Source organism: Podarcis tiliguerta (genome assembly GCF_965153285.1).
Source record: "Podarcis tiliguerta genome assembly, chromosome: 16".
NCBI lineage: Eukaryota > Metazoa > Chordata > Lepidosauria > Squamata > Lacertidae > Podarcis > Podarcis tiliguerta.
This window is the reverse complement of record NC_139549.1, coordinates 32,935,631-32,956,717: the sequence shown is the minus strand read 5'-3', so window position 1 is coordinate 32,956,717 and position 21,087 is coordinate 32,935,631. Positions and strand designations below refer to the sequence as shown.

Below are 21,087 nucleotides of genomic sequence, written 5' to 3'. Positions count from 1 at the left end.
ACACAGAGCCGTACATAATGGCTTTTAAAAAAGGGTTTATCTTTTTCTTGACCCATCAGCTTAAGAACTGCCTGCGTTTTTTAATGGATTTTCTCCGTCACTAAATTGAATGGATCGTTCCTCATTATCATTTAAATAGGACCCTCATTCCCCACAAACACAGAACATTTGAATGTGGTGGTAGAGCTGCGTTAATTTGAAATGTATGGAAGATGGGGAAGGGGAGGGAAAGGAGGAGAAGGCAGCCGCTGAGTGTGGAATTGCTGGATGTAATTGTCATGGATTCTCAATTTTGTTGCCCCCAAGATGGGAAAATAGACTAATAATTGTCTCCCAGCCCTAGTAGAATAGTTGCCCTAGTTAGCTGAAGCTAACACTCTAATTGTCATGGGGGGCATCTAGATGAATGAGGATGTATGCAGGGCACAGCAAGGGCTAAATTGAGTGATATACTAAGGCAAAGAGCAAATTGGCAATTATGGACCCAGTCGAAAAGGTTGGCAGGTGTGCAGCGTTCTCATGAGCCCTGAGGGGGAAATTGGAAATATAAAATATCAACCATAAATACCAGCTGATTAGGAAATATGTTGCAAGAGGTGTTGGCCACTTTGGATGGATGGATGGAGACATAGATAAGAGTGCCGGGTGTTTATTTAACGTTTTAAAAATAAAAAAAAGTCAGAATTCACAGACTCCATTTTAGGCTCTTTTTCTTCCACTCATTCTAGCTCTCTTCCGTCAGGTTGGATGAAGTGACTTTTAAAAATGTTATTGGGGGTAAGGAGAAATCTACCTGGCGGCGAAGGAGTGGAAACCAGAAATTATAAGAAATCATCCTCCACTTTTATGGCTCAGGTTTAAATTCTTATTTAACAATGATGCCTTGATATAGGACCTCTTAGGTTACAGGGGGTTTAGGAGGTGGAGAAGATAGAAGGCGAAATAATTGGGGAAGTGTGAATGGCTGGCTGGCTGTTTGTCTGTGAAAAAGAGAGAGCGATAGTGTGAGGGGCTCTGGACCCCCACCCCATATCTCACTTTACAGAGCTCCTTACAGAGCAACAATTCCCAGAGTTCCTTAGGAAGAGGGACTGATTGTTAAATAACTATGAGAACTGCAGCTCTGTGAGGGTGTTAAAAAAAGGTCAACAATTATGGTGGTTTCCTAAAAGCTCAATTTTTCAAATATGGCAACCCTATGTGAGGGGAATAGGCACCCCTTATCATACTACAACTCCCAGAATTATTTAGGGGAAGTCATGACTGTTAAAGTGTCACAGTAGTGCTTTAGGTGTATGGCATAGGTGTGGCCTGGGCTGGGTATGAGCCTCAGAAGACTAGGCCTCACCCTACCTGAGCTTCTCCCTCCAGGGATCACTCACAATGCATTAGTAGTTTTCTTCTCCCTGACCAGCCCCTCCACCTCATCATGTTTTTTTGTCCTTCTTTTCTTTTCTTTTCTTTTTCATTTTTAAAAACCAGAAGTCATATACTTCCAAGCGCTTTAAATTCCTTTTCACTTTAGAGTGGCTGAGGAGAAAGGGTTGTATGTTTTGCCAAGGATAGCAACATTGCGTGGCTTCTTTTATTTGTTCATGCACATGAACTGAAGTAGAGAAATGACATTTCAGAGTTTCCTAAGTGTGAAGACACTAACAGGGGCTGCCCCATCTCTTGTGGTTTCCAAGGTCAGGCCCTGAACTCTGAGCGCGGCTAAGTTTTTGATGCATTCCTGACGCTTGACATGTCAGCCGATATTCCTCTGGAAACATGGGAGAGGGACTGTGTCTGCATGGCCATGGGGAAAAGAAATGCCCTTCTGTGTAGGGGATCTCATCCTTCTAGCCGCAGATCCTCAATTTAAAGCAGGTATGGTCTGGAGGGAAGACTTGCTGTGTATCTCCATTGCTTAGAAGGCTAAATTCCCAGAGCAGAGACATGACTTGGGCTGGGTAGGCTGACAGGAAGTTTGAACTCTGCCACATATCAATGCAACAAGATCTTTAAAATGCATAAGCTACCTGCCACCCCTGGAGGGGAAAAAACATGGAATGAATTTTCCTAAATGGAATTTTGCAAAGGTAAGACTATGAAAAAAGCCTCTTCTCCATGGAGCTTGTAGCTTAAAGTTGGATGAGGGAAGAGAAGAGTAACGAGGAAGAAGTTTAAAATGTATGATGTCCCCTCAACTGTATTATTTCTGGCAGGGATAGCCAACATGGTGCCATTCAGCTGTTGTAGATTATGGCTCCCATCTGCTCAACCGGTATGGCCAGTGGTGACAGATTATGGGAGTTGTAGTCCACAGCATCTGGAAGGCACTGCATTGACCACCCTTCTGAGGTGCTTTGTCCGACATTTGGTGGAAAGGTAGGATACATAGTTAACAAGAAAATATAAAAGTAAAATAAGGGCCACTTCATTTATTTATGTTCCTAGGCATATACGTAGCAGGTGGGATGTGGTTTGTCATGTAGGGACAGTCCTCCGGGATTAGTGCAAATTGGCCATATTGCAAGTGAATTTTTGGAGGGTGCTTCAGATATAAACAGCCAGTTGTCAAGACTGGGGCAACTTTGCTGGATGCAACTCTCTGCCTCCTACACAAGGTACTTGATTGAAAGCTGTGTCAACATTTTATTTGGGTATATTTCTTGATACCTAAGCACAGACTTGAATTTAGTGGAGCTTGCCTTTGCACACTAAATCACATTCCCTTTTGTTTTGCTTTTTTGCTTTCTCCCAGACACACAGTGCAAAAATACCTACATTGCATCTTATTATAAATGAAATAACTTGCCATAGCTGCTTGTAAAACATCAGCTTTGAAACCCCCGCAGTTCAGCTCTGCCTTTACTAGCAAGTTCTTTTCTCTCCCTCCCCCCGCCCCCTCCAAATTACAAGCAGAGAAAGTTGTTGGTTGCGGATTTTTCCCCCCTTTAAGAAATTGAGGGGAGATCTTGTGGGGTTAAAAAAGAAAAAAAGACCAAAATTACAGACTGAAGGAATGTCTCAAGAGCCTTGGTAATTGGATAATGAAGCCTTTTAACTCTTAAGTCCTCAGTGGGTCAAATTCAGCCCAGGTTGGTAAAATTACCAAAAGGCATCTAATGGCTCGTCTACATGAAAAGAACTGTTGGTTCCTTTATGGCGAGGTGTCTGCAGTTATGAAGGCGCCAGCACATTACACTTAATGGTAATTGGTACCTTCTCTACAGGAGGGAGGCCAGGAACCCTTTTGGTTAAAGAGGCTGAAGGAACATTTTGCACCTTAACTGCTGATTCTCTGAATCCTGGCAGATTGCAAGTCACTCCTAGGTTTTAGGTTTTATAGGCACTGGGATGAATGAGTGACATGGTTCCTTTCCAGACCAGGGAGAGGAAAATATGCAATAATCAGAATATTATTCACCCAGGTTGTTTGGTTCCTCTCTAGACTTGCTATGAGAGTGGTGTGGGGCCTGATCATGAGAAAATGTTTCCCACACTGCTTTGGTAATGCATGAATTGCAAGGGTAAATCTAAAGAATGAGTCAGATCCCTAGTCTGCGGCCCCATCTGAACCATATACATTTAAAATACTATTATGCCACTTTAAACATTAATGGCTTCCCCCAAAGAATTATGGGAACTTTAATTTGTTAAGAGTGCTGAGAGTTGTTAGGAGAACGTCCCCCCCCCCTTTCCCCTCACAGAGCTACAATTCCCAGAATGGTTTAACATCAGTTCTTCTTCCCAGGGAACTCTGGGAATTGTAGCTCTGTCAGGGGAATAGGGATGCTTTGAGGGAAGCCATGACTGTTTAAAGTGATATGATAATGCTTTAAATGTATCATACTGTTGGGGCCTGTGTCACTTTCTCATGTGGTCACCAGAGGTCTGCTCTGTCCTGTATGCAACATTGATCTTCAGATCATTTATTTTTAAAAATACTTTAAAATACCTAGGTTGAGCTAAGTAACTCAGAGTAGCTCATTGAAATCGATTATTTTGAAGTAAGTTGGATGCAATCCCATGTTTAAATGAATACTTTGTTGCAAAATATGCATTTTTTAAAAAAAATGACCTATGCACTGTGTTAGAATATTTGGGGAACTTTAGTCCAGGAATTGTGGATCAGGTCAGTTTGTTCTGGAATACACACAGACTGAATTCCTCAAGCATCCCTTGGTAGTACTAATGGAAATAATTTTCCAGATCGTTTCTACCCAGCACATTCTTTTTCCTTTTGGATTGGCTTCAGTGCGGACTGCGCTTTTACTTTTTCTTTTTTAAAAAAGAACTTTATGTAAAGCAAGCACACGTTTGTTTCAAAACTCGTCAACGGCACTTGATGTGCAAGAAGAAGCATGTATGGGCTTTTCTGGAAGGAATGTTTGCTCTCAGTCAGTCCAACTGCTGGAAAAGGTTTTAAAGAGCTGGATCCACAAGAGTTCACCAGTTTTACTAGCTTTACACAGGCAATAACAAATCCAATTCTAAAGGAAAGCATCCAGTGTTGAGTTCCAGGAAATGTTAATCTTAAACAGGGAAAATATATTCATCTTCATAGGGAACTTTTACCTCTGAAAACTCCAAAGAAAAGTTGCATGTGTTGCAAAGTATTGTGCCAATTCTACCTTTTAAAGGACTCTGCGGGCTGTGTTTAAAATCCCAGCAGGGAATTAGGAATGAAACAGCTGGATTTTGTCCTCCTCCGCTCCCCTCTTTTACTTAAACCTTGTAATTTCAGTCTTATGTGTATTTGCTCAGAAGTAATTCCAACTGATTTAAGAACCACAATAGCCAATGACCCATCTAGTTCAGCATCTGGCTCTCACAGTGGCCAATGGGAAGTCCCGTCCCATTCCCACGCTATAGCCTGAAAATCAGAGCCATAATTGCCAGTACAGTTAACAAACTACAGTTCCCAGATTCTTTGGGGGAAGCTAAGAGTCGGACACGACTAAACAACAACAACAATGTGCTTTAAATGTATGGTGTGGATTAGGGATGGGCAATAACTGTTTTTCAATATCGCAATATATTACCAGCTAAACATCGCATCGTATCAATATATCACAGTATTCCTTTGTCCTCTCCCACAAAAGTTAGTGATAGGCACCAACTTGTATCTCTTTAAAAGAAAGTCCATGTAGAATAAAGCTGTGCTTATTAATATGTCTTTATGAGTATTAACTCTGAATACCACTTCCTGGAAGCCGCAGTGGGGAGAGTGCTTTTGTGCTGAGGTCCTTCTTTCAGGCTTCCCAGAGGCATCTGATTGACCACTGCTGGGCTTTGATGGGTCGTTGGCAGCAGGCTCTTCTTATGTTCTAGGGGTGTCTCATACATATTCAATGTACATTTCAGTTTTGAGTGGCAGTCTAAAGAAGATTTAAGAACTTGGTTCAGCTTGCTGGCAACTTCATCTCCTTTTCTTAACCCCATCGACTAGTTGACTCCATCTGGTCATTCTTCTTCGCTGCATGACAGAAAAACCATGTCCATTTCGACAACATGAGTGAATATGACAAAATCAATAAAAACATTTTGGAACACTGCCATGTTGTAAAGTAGGTTTGGAAGGGAGGTGATGGGAATCTTGCATTTTGACTAGACTTGTAAATAGCTGCATAATGGAACCTGTATTGGATATGTGTTAGCCTTGAGTGTTTGCTTTAATATCTTTTAAACAGGTCCAACCAGCAATAAACCAGGCTGACATGCTATTTCCTTTTACTCGCTCTCTGTCCTGTTAACCATTGATAGTTTTAAACTGAAGTGGCTGAAGTAAAGCGGAAATATTGCAAGGAACAAATCTTTAAAAGGGTTACAAATTCTGAATATTCAAAACTGTCAGCTTGGAAGACAAACCAAACCAGGTGTTGAACTCTTGTCTAGGCTGTAGTGCTTGGGACTGCAAGGGGGTGTGTGACTTCAAATATTTTATGTAAAATGGGAGGTTTCTAGGCTCACTTTCTCTTTGGCATGCTAGTTTATATGTTAAAGATTTCCCTCTTCCCCCAATGTGGCAATATTCAACTATGCAATTATTTTAATTACACTTTAAAGTGGACCAGCCCAGACAATAGTAATCTCCAGGGATTTTCTTTTTCCTCCTGGTGTAGGAGCAGAGTACTCTCAGTATGAGCTTCAATAGCCCCACGATTGTGCCAATGTTATTCCAGTTCTTTAGCTGGGTCCCTAAATCTGGATGCTGGACTTGAAAATAGTTTCCTTGGTTCTGTGGTTTATTCAAAAGGTGGTTGTTCCTCACCTGGGTAACAAACAAGGTGGTGTAGAGGTGAATTCTTACCACAATCCCCCTCCCCTTTTCTTCTTAAAAAGGTGATGTTAGGTTAATATTAAATTTCATAGAATTGTAGAGTTGGAAGGCACCCTGATGATCATCTAGTCCAACCCCTGCATTGCAGCTGTCCTATACGGGGATTGGACCTGCATCCTTGGCATCATCAGCACCACACTCTAACCAACTGAGCTATCCAGTCATGTTACTTTCTACTGAAAAGCCCTAAAGCAATTTGCAAATAAAAGAAAATATAATACAGTCAAACTTCGGTTCTTGAACGGCTCCGTTTTCAAACCTTTCGGCTCCCGAATGCCGAAAACCTGGAAGTAAATGTTCCGGTTTCCGAACGTTTTTTGGAACCCGAACTTCCGGCGCAGCTTCCACTTGAGTGCAAGAAGCTCATGCAACCAATTGGAAACCGTGGCTCAGTTGTCAAATGTTTCGGAAGTTGAACTGTCTTCCAGAACAGATTACGTTCGACAACCGAGGTTTGACTGTAGTAAAATTACACACACACAATAAAATCAGTTAGCAATAGAATAGAATATTGTTGGTATTGCATAAATGCCCAGAAAAATAAATGATTGTGTCCAGTGTTTGTCCTACTCAGAGTTTTTTGATGTTGACATCTGCCTGTCACAAAAGGATTGTGCCTCCTGGGGCAAAGTCAAACTGCTGGAGAATCACAGCGTCCACTGTGACTACAGAGACCAGTAACTCATAACTGCTGCCTCCCACATTGTTTTTGCTGTGTTAATAGCTCCAGAATGACCTCTCTGGGGCACAAACCTGGGCAATGTGTATGGAGGACCTGGGCTGGCCATATGACAAGATCAGCCTCACTGATGTAGTCCAAAGGAAAGTAAAACAATGCATTTGACACCATCTTGGCTGCCGGAAAGAGACATACAAGAAGCCATCCAACTATCTTAGGGACTCCACTCGAGATTTGTGTAGAGTTTACTCCTAAGCCTTTTCTTCTCCTGAAGATGTCCCACAAGGCTGTCCTAACTAACTTAGGTCTATGAATTTTAATAGGTCTAGTGAGTAGGCCTTAATTGGATATAACTCATAAATGGGGTTGGTGCCAGATGGGTAGAAGCACCTTTAGCACAAGTTGTACAAGGATTGTAGTAACTGGAAACATGGAAAGGGTTACTATAGGGATTGGGCCTGAACTATAGAAGCAAGTAGGAGGTCCCAAATTAGATCCGTAGTCTATAGAATGCCCCCAATCCAGTCTCTGGTTTCACAGATGGGAATGATCTTGGGAGAGCGAGAATGCACGGTACCTGGCTAGAATTAATTCAGTATAAAGCAACCCATTATATGCTAACCAGCTCCCCACAGTGATAGATTTTAAAGGAAGCAGCCTCCTATTGAGTCAGACCATCACTGTTTTCTGAACCAGGGGTAGGGAACTGTGGCCTTCCAGATTTTGCTAGACTACAACTCCACACAACCTGGACATTGGCCATGTTTACTGGGGCTGATGGGAGTTAAATGAAATTTGAAGGGCCATAGATACCCTAGTACCTCACCTGCACTCATTGGCAACAGCTCTCCATGGATTCAGACAGGGGTCTATCTCAGTTATCTAGCTGGGTATTGAACCTGGGACCATCTGCATGTAAAGCATATGCTCTACCACTGAGCCATGAACTTACATCTCCTATTGCCTAGGAAAGACCTGTAGCTGAGGCTTCATTGGAGACTGGTTGTGAATTGTAGAAGATGATCACTTGGCTAGATGAACCAATGACCTTACTATGTAGCGGTCTGCTTTATGAAGCTATGCATGTTCAAGGGCTATTGGGCCTGCTTCCTTAGCAAAACCTGAGTCTGTCTTCAAATGAGACCTGCATGTAAATCTGCATCTTTTTACAAGTGTGGGGTGATTGGCAGCAGCATTCCTGGATCTTGATAAGAGTTACCTAGGAAATGGCACTTTGCAATTGCATGGAGAGGGAAACTTGCAATTTTTCGTGACATTACGCATAACTCCCTTTGTTACTTACACTGATGTACCTTTTCTTTCCACAGAGTTCTGCTCAATCACTTTCAGGAAAAGGTTATTCGGTAAGTCACCTTATAGCTAATTATTCGATTTCACTTCTATCACTGTTTGATTGTGGAAGATTACATTACCTGTTACATGTTCATGTACGCTGTGGGAATACAGAGCATGCAAAAGAGGCTTTGAGAAAAGCGCAGCCACATTGCTAAACCGCCTCTCTCTGCATGAGAGAGTATTAAAACAGTTTGTTTTCTGAGCCTCTCCAGTTTTATTGTTCTGCTTTTCCATTCATGCAAACCATGTATCTACAAATCCAAAGATCATAGATTGCCTGCAGCATACCTTTGACTTTCTCGATGCAAGGCCAAATCAGCCTTTTATTGTCCCATTTGGCCACGTTACATTTTATGTCCAGTTGAACATATGCACATACGTTTGACTGTAATGTTGGCTTCACCAACTCATGTGAATTCTCTCCAACTCCAAAAATGGAGAGGAAAGAATTAGTCAGGTGTGATGGAGTTCGCTTGAATTTGTTTCTGCCTGAAAGTGCTTGTACAAAGGTGTTTTCTTTCCCGAAAGTAACAGCACTTACAGCCTACAACCTAGACTTGTCATTTCTGAAACAGTCTTGCTTCAAAACTATTGGCTTATTTCAGACATAATACTATTTGATATTTGATTTTTTTAAAATATATTTTTATGAAAGATTTCTTGGTTTAAAAAAGTATGCGCAATGTCTCTTTTTTCAAGTTACATTTTCTACAGATCAGTTTCATTTGTTGAGACATTAGTGTTAAGGTAGGAAGAAAATGGGGAAAGATGTGGAGGGGGGGCATGGCGAGTGGGGTGAGATCGGGTGGCAATTCTACTTAGTGTCTGTGTGGGGTTTGTGTAAGCATCAATTGTGTGGGTCCTCTTTACTATTTGCTTGTATTCCTTTGGTGGTGAGAGAGGCTGGCGTTGGCCTAGGGTGTGGTTGTTTGTTTGTGATTGGCTGTGGTGAACTTCGTTTTCATGTGTGAGTGGGGTGGGTGTGTTTTTCTGGATCAGGTTAGCCAGATTGATTTACTAAACCATAGTTTAGTGTTAAGTGAACGAGTCTTGGGGTTGTGTACTCCCCCCCTCTTGCAATCTAGTGTTCTTTGATCTTGAATTGTTTCATCAAACCACAGTTTCTCTAAACTGCGGGTGGGGAACCTGTGGCTTTCTAGAGATTTTTGTACAACAGCTCCCATCATTCCTGACCATTGGCCATTCTGGCTGAAGTTGATGGGAGCAGGAGTCCCTATTCCAGATTTAAACTAACCAGAGTTCAGTTTGTATGAAACAACAGACACTGGGTAGTTTCAAACAGGAAACAGATAATTCTGTTCTTCTCACAGCCATTGTAGAGCAGGAGGGGAAGTGTGGGCCTGGGGCTTGCTACTACTCTCGTATGGTCCAGTGTCATGTGCAGAATGGGCCATAAAATCAATTTTTGATGAAGGGCAGAATAAAAATACATTTAGATAAACATTCTGACTTTCAGATTGCACTTTCAATGTGCAATGCCATGTGATAAAACCAGGTTCAAAAATGTTTATAACAACAACAACAAGAAGAAGATTCATAAATATCTGGCCATCAACTCAGAGTTACCATAGTGTGATTCTGGAGCTGGTCTTGATTCTTTTATTCCTTTTTTTAAAAAAAGAAGAAGTAAAAGAGCACTCTGTATCCAGGTAGAGTGCTACTGAACACATACTTACTAAGTAAATAAATAGTGGTGTAAGAACAAGGTGGTATTCTGTAATTCCACCTATACAGCTGGAACTGTATTCGCTTCCACCTGTATTTTGTAAAATTGCTGTGGGTGGTTGCTCATTCAGAGGGAAGGGATGAGATGGTTTGAAATCATAATTGCCAGATAAAGCAAATATTGTCTGGATTTTTACTTGTGCTTCTGAATCTTAATTTTGATCATAGTAGCTTTCTTAAAAAGAGAAGGAGAAGCGAATAGCACTGAGCGAAGTGAACCAAAGCTGACTGCCAAATAGCATCAGACAAGTCCTGTCTTCTTTTGACTGCTCTCACTGAAGCCTTAAATTAATTCCCTTGCCAGTGTGAAAGAGAAAGAGAGAAGGAAATCTTAATTCCTTTTAGCATTTCTAATTGCCAGTAGTAACTATGGTTGCAAAAACTGTAACTGGAAAAGGTCTGTGTTTTTTACAATTCGGGGTACATATTTCAGATGGCCAGTGCTTGGAATGATGCCTGGATGGACTATCTTGGTATGGTGAATGGTAGCAGCACAACCGCTCACAGCATCACTCATCATTAAGTGTGGCTTTGAATGTTTTTAGAGAATTCTTGAGTCTGCAAGATGGACATGATTTGCATCTGGCGGGAATTTTGAAATCATTGTGTCTACCAGGGAAACATTTAAACTTATCTCCTGATTTTTTTATTTGGGTAGGGGATGCCTTTTTTCCCTTAAGCACCAATTGCCAACGCTATGCAAAGCAGAATAATTGTGGTCAGGTTTTCAGTTTATGTTTGAGTGAGTGAAGTAAACCTTTTGCATCAGGCTGGTGGTGAGAAATGTGGGAGGAACAACTCCACTTGTAGAGTATCTCTCTCTCTCTCTCTCTCTCTCTCTCTCTCTCTCTCTCGTGTGTGTGTGTGTGTGTGTGTGTAAGAGAGAGAGAGAGAGAGAGAGCTTAATGGAAAAAGGTCAGAGGCCTTGCCACCACCCTGGTGTTAATAAATCATGGGCAGGCATTTTTATCTCCCTTCATGAGAAGTTCCTTTTGATCTGCTGAACAAACAGGCATGTAGAAGTATAGAGCTGTTTATCTGAAAGCCACTGGAGTTCTGATAAGTTTGTTTCTTGATTGCTGGGCTATAAAGAGATTGAGTAATAAGCACTGATATCTCAAACTGTAGAGATTCCATACACACACCTCAAAGTGGGCTGTGAGCGTTAGGGTTCACCCATCGCCTGAGCATAATATATGTGTGTTTTTGTGTGTGTGTACTTCCTTGATGCAAAAAAAAAAGGCATTTCATGGGCCTGAAAATGTTCTGCCAAACCATAAAACATTTCCTTTTTCATACTGGGTCTTTTTTTTATTTGTCCTGATTTTTGTTTTGTTTTGTTGCTTTTGTTTTCATTGGTTTTAAGCATCTGTTTTGGTGGTACTTCATTTCAATAAGAGTGTGATCCTTCTTGTTGATTATGCAGTTCAATTGGTCAAGAATCGTATAGCTAGTATGGTGATGTCACAAAGCCAAGTCAAAGTGAGGGCCCTCACTTGGGAATAGGTGAATATTTCAATATAGTTTTGCAGTCCCTTTCTCCAAAAATTAGCAAAAATTGATATTGTTTCCAAGGGGGTAAACAATTTCACATAACAATCCCCTCATCACCACCGCTTCCTTTCCCACAACTTCCATTGCTTGTGAAATTAGAATTCAGCATCAATAAGGAACCTGGTAAGTTTCTGCAAGGTAGGAAGAATTCAGTTTGTGTGTGAGTGTGAGGGAATTAAGATCATAGCTTGTTTCCCCCTCACCACCTGCCAAACACATTCTTTCTTTTATTTTCTACATGAACTAGTGTGTATAAATTTGTAATCTGAGCCATGGGGCTGTTTTGAATAGTGATGAAAAATAATAAAGGGAAATGTGCCCAGTTCATCTTCTGTGAAAAAGTACATCATTTGTCCTGTTGTCTGCTGTGGCAAAATTACATAACTTGCTGAATTTGCATAACTAATCACATAACATACTTAAATTAGATTGTTATCACGTTATTCCATGTCATTCATTTCAATGTAAAGGGAATGCAATGCATTCACTTGTGATCCAGAAGCTACTGTTATTGCAGCATTATTGCTGACAGGCGTGAGGCACTTCAGCATGTAACACCTGTGCTCAGAGACTACACAGGTTGCTGATTTGCTACTGGGCCAAGTTCAAGGTGTTACTATTAGTATATAAAGCCCTTAACAACTTTGGACCCGTTCACTTGCAAGATTGCCTTATCTCATATCTGTCTACCCAACTGCTGCAGTCTTTGAACTGGCACCGTTACAGGTGCCTCAGAATACATGATCCACATTTCTCAGAAATCAATATTTTAGTGTGGCAGCACTCACCCTCCCTGCCTGTTTCGTAAAGAGGAGACTGAGAGCAGATAGCCATCTTCAGATATCTAAGGGGCTGTCACATAGAGGATGGAACAAGCTTGTCTCCTTCTGCTCCGGACGTTATATGACCCAAACCAGTGGATTGAAGTTAGAAGAAAGGAGATTCCAACTAAACATCAGGAAAAACTTTCTGACAGTAAGAGCTGTTCGACAGTGGAACGGACTTCCACGACAGGTGGTGGACTCTTCTTCCTATAAGTTTTTAAGCAGAGGTTGGATGGCAATCTGTCATGTATGACATAGTTGAGATTCTAGCATTGCAAGGGATAGGCTAGATGACTCTCAGGATCCCTTCTAACTCTACAATTATATGATGCCATGACATCTGGCAGGCCTCTTCCATGTGCCATTTTCATTGCCAGCTATCCCACCTGGGATAGCTCAGCCAGTAGAGCACGAGACTCTTAATCTCAGGTTTGTGGGTTTGAGCTCCGTGTTGGGCAAAATGATATCTGTATTACTGGGGGTTTGACAATATGAACCTCATGGTCCCTTCCAATTCTACAGTTCTATGATTCTATGAAAAACACATATGTTTAGGCAAGCCTACCCAGGTATGTAGAATGTTGGCATGTGCTTTAATTTGTTTTTAGTTCATTGTTGATTTTAATTACTATTTGAATATTTTAACGGTTTTATTGATAATTTTATTGTTTTGTTCTTTCTGTAAATTGCTTTGAGTTTTTTCTTTCTTTCTTGCAATCAGGCAGTATATATATTTTATGCAATAGATAAATGTTCATTATCTCAGTGAGATGGAGGCTCCCAATTGCAGCATTCCTGGTTTAACACATTCAAAGACAGTCCTATATACAGTGGTACCTCGCAAGACGAATGCCTCACAAGACGAAAAACTCGCAAGACGAAAGAGTTTTTTGTTTTTTGAGTTGCTTCGCAAGACGAATTTCCCTATGGGCTTGCTTCGCAAGACGAAAACGTCTTGCACCTTTTTCTTAAAACCGTCAATGCATTCCTATGGGAAACCGTCAATGCATTTCCTATGGGAAACCGTGCTTCGCAAGACGAAAAATTCACAAGACGAAAAAACTCGCAGAACGAATTAATTTCGTCTTGCGAGGCACCACTGTATTATATATTGTTCCATTGTAATGTACATTGTAACTGTACACTGAAATGTGTAAAGCAATATTTGTTGCTGTTGAAATATGGAGTGGGATAAACAGGGCCATTAAGTCCAGAGTCTAAAACTACCCATCTCCACCGTTAGGTCTGAGAGGTTGAGAAACTGCTGGTGTACACAATGTGTTGCTTCTCCATTAAACAACCTTCTGCCTGATCATGGGCCAGCTGTTGAGGAAGCTGTTTACTTCTGGAGTTTGGCACCGTTTCTAACTGGATGTGTCATAAGGCAAGAATCCATTATTTCTCTGATGCCACCAGGTCTAACTACCATTCAATTCCATAAGGAACTCTGAAGATAATACAGGGGAGTTCATTCTTCTGATATTTTGGGGTTAGGTTCGTTTTTTGTTTTTGTTTGGGTTTTATTTTATTTTTTTGTCTCCTTAAGTACCAAGCCACTTTTTTAACAGTGGCATTCTCAAGGTCCCTAAAATATGCTGCTTCTTGCCAGACATTACCTGCAAGAAACATAGCATAAAATGTAGAACCTGAGGGTAATCACAGTTACACATGCAACTTTTGCAGTTCTACATGATGTGGCCTGTCTGCATTTTGCACAGAGCCAGATGAAAAATATCGTAATACAAATGTACTTATTTATTTTATATAGCTAATTCATATATTGCTTCATAGTTCAACAAAAACCTCTAAGTGGTTTACAAATCACAAGAAAAAGGAATCAGTATAAGAATTTTTTTTTAAAAAAATTCCACATTCAAAATCAAACAACCTACTAATAATCATAATTACACACTTTAGTTAACATAATAAATATATCTAAACAATTTACAGAAAAAAACTTGTTGTTTTTGTTTAGTTGTGTCCGACTCTTTGTGACCCCATGGACCAAAGCACGCCATGTTTTCCACTGCCTCCTGAAGTTTGGTCAAACTCATGTTCGTAGCTTTGAGAACACTGTCCAACCATCTTGTCCTCTGTCGTCCCCTTCTCCTTGTGCCCTCCATCTTTCCCAACATCAGGGTCTTTTCCAGGGAGTCTTCTCTTCTCACGAGGTGGCCAAAGTATTGGAGCCTCAGCTTCAGGATCTGTCCTTCCAGTGAGCACTCTGGGCTGATTTCCTTCAGAACGGATAGGTTTGATCTTCTTGCAGTCCATGGGACTCTCAAGAGTCTCCTCCAGCACCATAATTCAAAAGCATCAATTCTTCGGGAATCAGCCTTCTTTATGGCCCTGGCTCTCACTACCATACATTACCACTGGGAAAACCATAGCTTTAACTATACAGACCTTTGTTGGCAAGGTGAAGTCTCTGCTTTTTAAAATGCTGTCTAGGTTTGTCATTGCTTTTCTCCCAAGAAGCAGGCAACTTTTAATTTTGTGACTGCTCCTTCATGGATCACTGCCTTGTCATGGCGAAGGGGCTTGAATAACTCAGAGAAGCTATGAGCTATGCTCTGCAGGGCCACCCAAGACAGATAGGTCATAGCCGAAAGTTTAGACTAAATGTGATCCACCTGGAGAAGGAACTAGCAAGCCACTCCAGTATTCCTGCCAAGAAAACTCCATGGACAAAAACAACAGAAAAAGCCTAGAAACCACAAAAACCATCAAAGCATGCATCAAAATTCAGTGTAATTACACTATCATAAAATACAGTATATCATCAAATACATATTCTTTTTTTAAAAAAATCTAATACAGTCACCAAAACCACTTAGTTTACACATTCACACTATGCAAAGTACACATTCACACTACACAAAACTAATCCAAACACACACAACTCCCACATTCACAGTAACTTTAGTCTCCTTGTACCCACCTCTTCAGGGACGCGGGTGGCGCTGTGGGTTAAAGCCTCAGCGCCTAGGGCTTGCCAATTGTAAGGTCGGCGGTTCGAATCCCCGCGGCGGGGTGCGCTCCCGCTGTGCGGTCCCAGCGCCTGCCAACCTAGCAGTTCGAAAGCACCCCTAGGTGTAAGTAGATAAATAGGGACCGCTTACTAGCGGGAAGGTAAACGGCGTTTCCGTGTGCGGCTCTGGCTCGCCAGAGCAGCGATGTCACGCTGGCCACGTGACCCGGAAGTGTCTTCGGACAGCGCTGGCCCCCGGCCTCTTGAGTGAGATGGGCGCACAACCCTAGAGTCTGGCAAGACTGGCCCGTACGGGCAGGGGTACCTTTACCTTTACCTTACCCACCTCTTCACTCCATCCACTCAATTCTCACTTCAGTGAAACACCTCTTTAGACACATTGCGAACTGATATACATAAAGGCGCTTTGTTGATTTCTTTTACAACTCTGCTTTGTTGCTCCTTCCCAAAATGCAATCTCTGTGCATCCTCAGTGCCTATATAGCCAAGCAAACAAATCTTAATCCAGAAAAGACTAAAGTAATGTTTGTTTGTTTTAAATTGTATCACATTTTTCTTTTAAAAAAACAAAAATAAAACACAAACCCAGTTCCTCTAGCAAAAACAGAATCAATAAACGACAGAAACAAAAGTAAATAAATAATATAATCTCCCCACCCCCGGCAATGCAATGCCGCTCAAATCATGCTTGTCTTAGAAAAGTAACTGCATAACTTAGAAGTATAACTTGATAAGGCCCAGGGTGCTCTACCACTGAGCTATGGCCTGACCCTAGGAAGCAAGCAGCCAGGAAACAAAAGCTATGGGGGAAGAGAACCCAGGTAGCAATATTGGGCATTGGCGCTGCATTCCTTGCTCTCGATAGGACAGTCTGGAGTCGCTATACGCTATTAGATACTGCTTGTATAGCCTCTGCAGGGGAACCGTAAAGACTAGGAGAATGCAAAAATAAAAAAAAAATGAAGCAGAAGCTCTGAGGCTGCTGCTGTGTCCCAGGCCTAGTGCCAGGCAGAGTGTTCTCTGCATTATGCAAGTAGACATGTGGACCCTGCTACGTCTCTCATAAAGTATATTTTTGGTTTATTGGTTGCATTAATTCTCTTTCAAAATAACCTCCCTCTGTTTCCAATTAAACTGTGTCCTGCTTTTAATAATGATCAATTGTCCCATAAATTGTCACTCATCCCCATCTCTCTCTCTCTCTCTCTCTCTCTCTCTCACACACACACACACACACAGAGAGAGAGAGAGAGAGAGAGAGAGAGAGAGACTCTCCCCTTCCCCTTCCCCAAAACTGGGTATCTACATCAGTCTCAGCATTTTGAGGCATTGCTAAAAGGCTGTTTTGCTGATACAACACACACACTCCTTTGTTTATTATGCCTGAGCATAATTGGATGATTTTGATTTACATAAACCTACAAGTTTTCATGCAAATGTAGCCTTTCTGACATGGTGATCTTCTTGAAACCCTTCAAGGCGTGGATGGTATGTGACCCCTTTTCTAATTTCTTTTTTTTTTAACCACATCATTTTAAAGCGAGGAAGTTAAGACAGAGAGAGGGGAACCTCATCTGTAAGCTGTCTATAAAGAAAGCTACTATGTTAAGACAAGCACATCTTCACAAAGGCTCCCAAAATTCATTGCTGCAGGTTTGCTGTGGAAATAAATAGCTCCGTTCAAGACAACGATGGTTGTCTAGTCCAGCTTCCAGCAATGTAGGCATATTTTGCCCAAAGTGGGGCTCGAACCCTATGACCCTGAGGTTAAGAGTCTCATAGCAGAGAATAAAAGCCAAGGCCTGGAAAGGACACCAATTTGCATGTACTAATTTGTATATAGAGAGAGTGGTATTCAGCTAAGCTGTACTCAAAGCAGACCCATCAAAATTAAGGAGCATGGCTAAGTTAAAGGTAAAGGTAAAGTGACCCCTGACCGTTAGGTCCAGTCGCGAACGACTCTGGGGTTGCGGTGCTCATCTCGCTTTACCAGCCGAGGGAGCCGGTGTACAGCTTCCAGGTCATGTGGCCAGCATGACTAAGCCACTTCTGGCAAACCAGAGCAGCGCACAGAAATGCCATTTGCCTTCCCTATTTATCTACTAGCACTGCATGCTTTCAACTGCTAGGTTGGCAGGAGCAGGGACCGAGCAACGGGAGCTCACCCCATCACAGGGACTTGAACCGCCGACCTTCTGATTGGCAAGCCCTAGGCTCTGTGGTTTAACCCACAGCGCCACCCGCGTCCCATGGCTAAGTTAGGTCCATTAATTTCAATGTGTCTGCTCTGAGTAAAACTTAATTGAATACCAGCCATAGATGCAACTTTAGATATAGTCACTGCTGTTTAAATAGAAATGGAGTACATCTCAGTGATCTCACCAGAGTGGAGGTGACTGTGACCAAGCGACTTTGCATACCTTCTCAGTTTGCTGATGGGCAGCTTCAAGGCTGCCCTTCTTTTTCCCCTTCTTGTTGTTATTTATCTTTAAACCCAACTTGGGCCAGACAGCCCTTCAAAATGAGGAATTCTTTAAATAGAGGGTAGTGCTCTGTAAATTAGAATGCATGGGGGTCTACGCTTATCTGACCTCCTATCACAGGTATTGCCGCAGCTTACCAGGAGGGTAAGTGCAAATCAACTGGTGGGGCCAATCTGATGTTCTCAATGGTGTGTTTGCACCCTGCTGAATGTGCTTCTGCCCATCGCCTCATAAGCTGCAGCAACAACGCTTATAATGGGAGGTTTGTTAAGTGCCACTACTTCACCCTGCTGGTACTTACTGACAGCCACCTTACCTTTCCTTGACAGTAGGTGGAAAACTTACGAGGATCCTATTCCTCTAGAAGCTCTTACTGCACCTGCCCCCCCCCCCCCCGAAAAACACAGAATGGAAAGCCTTGGCAAACATGGCTTTCTTCTTAGGCGGGCTGCGTGAAGGGCGGTATACCTTGAGGGATGTCCATATGAAGAGACAGGTGTTAAGCTTAAATTATTGTAGAAAGCACCCTGTTTTGGAAGGAAGGCCCTCTACATGGACCTAAAGTATGTGCTCATGGGAGTAACAGCAGTAGCCAGCACACTCCTGATTGGAGAGATGTTTATTCACTTCAGCTGTGTCCACTGTAATTTGTTAATCTTTTTTCATATTTGTATTTCATCCCCTACCCATTTGCTGTGCATATTAGCTGCTCTCTAAGCAAGTGTAACCATAGTTTCTGGCCTTCATTCTCCTTCTTAAGTTCCCTCCTAACCCAAAAGAAAATAGAAAAGTTGTGGTTAACACAATTTGCAGGAACAAACGTATTTCCACACCCAAACCTTTCTGCTAAGGTAGAAAGGGAAGACAGCAAACTTGCCCCCATCAAACAGGTACGGTTGGGTCAGTGCTGTTTTTAACACCACTGCGTATATGCCAATTCCCATACACTGTTAGTTCAGGCAGTGCACGTTAATACCTGCCTCAAATCAATGCTGACCTTTGAACAAGTGCTGGTGCAGACACAGACTCTGAGAATGATGTGTCTTACTTGTGTGTGTTGCTTGCCCTCTCTCTTTCTCTCCTAAACAAAAGCATTACAGGAAGCAGAGGAAGCCCTCCTTTCTCAGCAAGCCAGCACTGCTATTTGATGTTTCCTCTAAAGCAGGCTCAGGTGGGGTTAGCTGAGGCTTTGTGTTTCCCCATTTATTTCCTGCTGTCCAAAGTCCGTGTTGTCAACGTGAGCTATGACCACCCAGGCAAAGGTTCTTGGTACCTAGCTCCTTTTTCTGCTAATGACGCAAAGGCAGCCATGGCCTTTTTGTTGTACACATGCTGTGACATACTCATAATAGAAAATTAACATGCGGGGGTGCCATGCTTTGCTAGTTTTTGTTCTGTATTTTGCTTGTCCCTACCACCACCACTTCAGTTTCTCTTCCTGTGTTCATTAAAGTTGGAACAACACTGGACAACAGCAGCTGAGGTTGAGCAGAAAAGGGGTAAACGGTGTGCTGTGTTTTCCTATTTAACTATGAAATGAAAAGGTTGCAAGAACAAGGGAAATACCAGAGGCAGAGACTCTTGGGGAAGGGCCATAGCTTACTGGTAGAACATTCTCTGTGCACACAGAAGGTCCCAGTTTCCAATCCCTGGCAGAACCCTGTCAGCTTAATTACTGTTCAGTGTAGACAACACTAAGCTAGCTCAACCAACAGTCTGCTTTGTATACATTATCTAGTTGCAATTCTCACACCTGTAGGTGTTTAGCTCAGTGGCAGAGCAACTGCTTTGCGTGCAAAAGGTACAATGTTCAACCCGTGGCATCTCTAGGTAGAACTAGGAATGTCTGCTGCCTTAAACCCTGGAGAGCCATTGGAGTGTAGACAATACTAAACTAGATGGACCCATAAAGCAACTTCCTATGTTTCTGTGTACTGGATTTGTACTGCAAAGACCAAAAGGAACATCTAGACTGTTCAGTAAGTACATGAGCAAAGGATGCCCATCATTTCCATGTGCTAAGATAGTTTCCCCAAATATGAGAATCAAAGTGTAATAATAATACAATTTCCCTGGGGAAACTACAGGTGTCTTGCTATTCTAGATTACTGCAAGTACAAAAGAAATTATATGAATGAGAAAGGTACAGTAGTAGATTTATCACATACATGGAAAGAAGGTTCCGGAGATTTAGGCTGCACGAGCACCATACATTTAAAACACCCCCCCCCAAAAAATAATAATCCTGGAAAATGTAGTTTGTTAATAGTACCAGGAGAGCCAGTTACCTGTTGAATCTACGGAGAGCCTCACTAAGATTCGTTTTTACTGAGCTGCATTTTCAAGCTATACATTGGACCCAGGAGGCGATTCTCACCTTATCGAACATCCAGGAGAGATATCTCTGCATGCCAGAGAAAGTCCCATGGTAAACGTTCAGTCACCCTTTTTGCTTTAGCGGCCAAAAAGATCAGAAAGAAGACATAACAGTGAACTGGACAGGAGACATAGAGATCTAAATAGAGACTTTAATTTGTGGCGCAGCACCCCTTTTGCTTCTATTTCTTTTGGTTTCAGATTTGTCCTGGCCAATGCTAGTACAATAAAGTTATTTGGATTGGATTGGTATCAGGAATTATAGTTTAGAGAGCTGCATTTCCCAGGATTCTTGGGCAAGGGGGTTGCTTTAATGTATGGTGTCCCACATATGCATGATGTGGCAATATTGAATCATTGAGTCATCATCAACATCATATCTATTCAAAAGCGCCCCCCCCCATCTGTAGTTTGAAGGGGATTTATTCTAACCACCTCATTCCTCTTTATTTTTAGACTCAGAATGAGCTAAGATGGCTGGGTAGAATACACAGTTGAATTTCATATCAGTAGTACCAAGACTTGGAAATAAAGGAAGTCACTAGTAGCAGGTTCAGTTAGTTAAACACTGCATATTTTATAATAAAAATGTACACTGTTTATGTACACTTGTTTTACATATAAGGAAAAAAACTAATGAAAACAAATGCTTAAAGCAATCACAACAGAAATGTGTATATGGGATATCATAGAATCAAAGAATTGGAAGGGACCACAGTGGTCCTCTAGTCCAACCATCAATGCAGGAA

At 41.9% G+C, this 21,087-nt stretch overlaps 1 protein-coding gene and 2 long non-coding RNA genes across 21 annotated transcripts in view; 2 read left to right on the top strand and 1 right to left on the bottom strand.

Annotated features, from left to right (window-relative positions):
• FBRSL1 (fibrosin like 1) overlaps positions 1–21,087 on the top strand; it is a 767,640-nt gene that overhangs the window by 355,888 nt on the left and 390,665 nt on the right. For all 19 annotated transcript variants that reach the window (XM_083418137.1, XM_083418142.1, XM_083418135.1 and 16 more), the window contains one exon: positions 8,336–8,371. In XM_083418137.1, the coding sequence (XP_083274263.1) occupies positions 8,336–8,371 (36 nt within the window). The remainder of the gene's footprint in view (positions 1–8,335; positions 8,372–21,087) is intronic.
• On the top strand, positions 9,931–20,088 carry LOC310666940. Its single transcript, XR_014506124.1, has 2 exons — positions 9,931–10,824; positions 17,617–20,088. It is a non-coding gene; the product is annotated as an uncharacterized lncRNA (long non-coding RNA).
• On the bottom strand, positions 9,979–16,662 carry LOC310666921. Its single transcript, XR_014506105.1, has 3 exons — positions 15,805–16,662; positions 13,585–15,428; positions 9,979–13,308 (listed from the first exon to the last, which is right to left on the bottom strand). It is a non-coding gene; the product is annotated as an uncharacterized lncRNA (long non-coding RNA).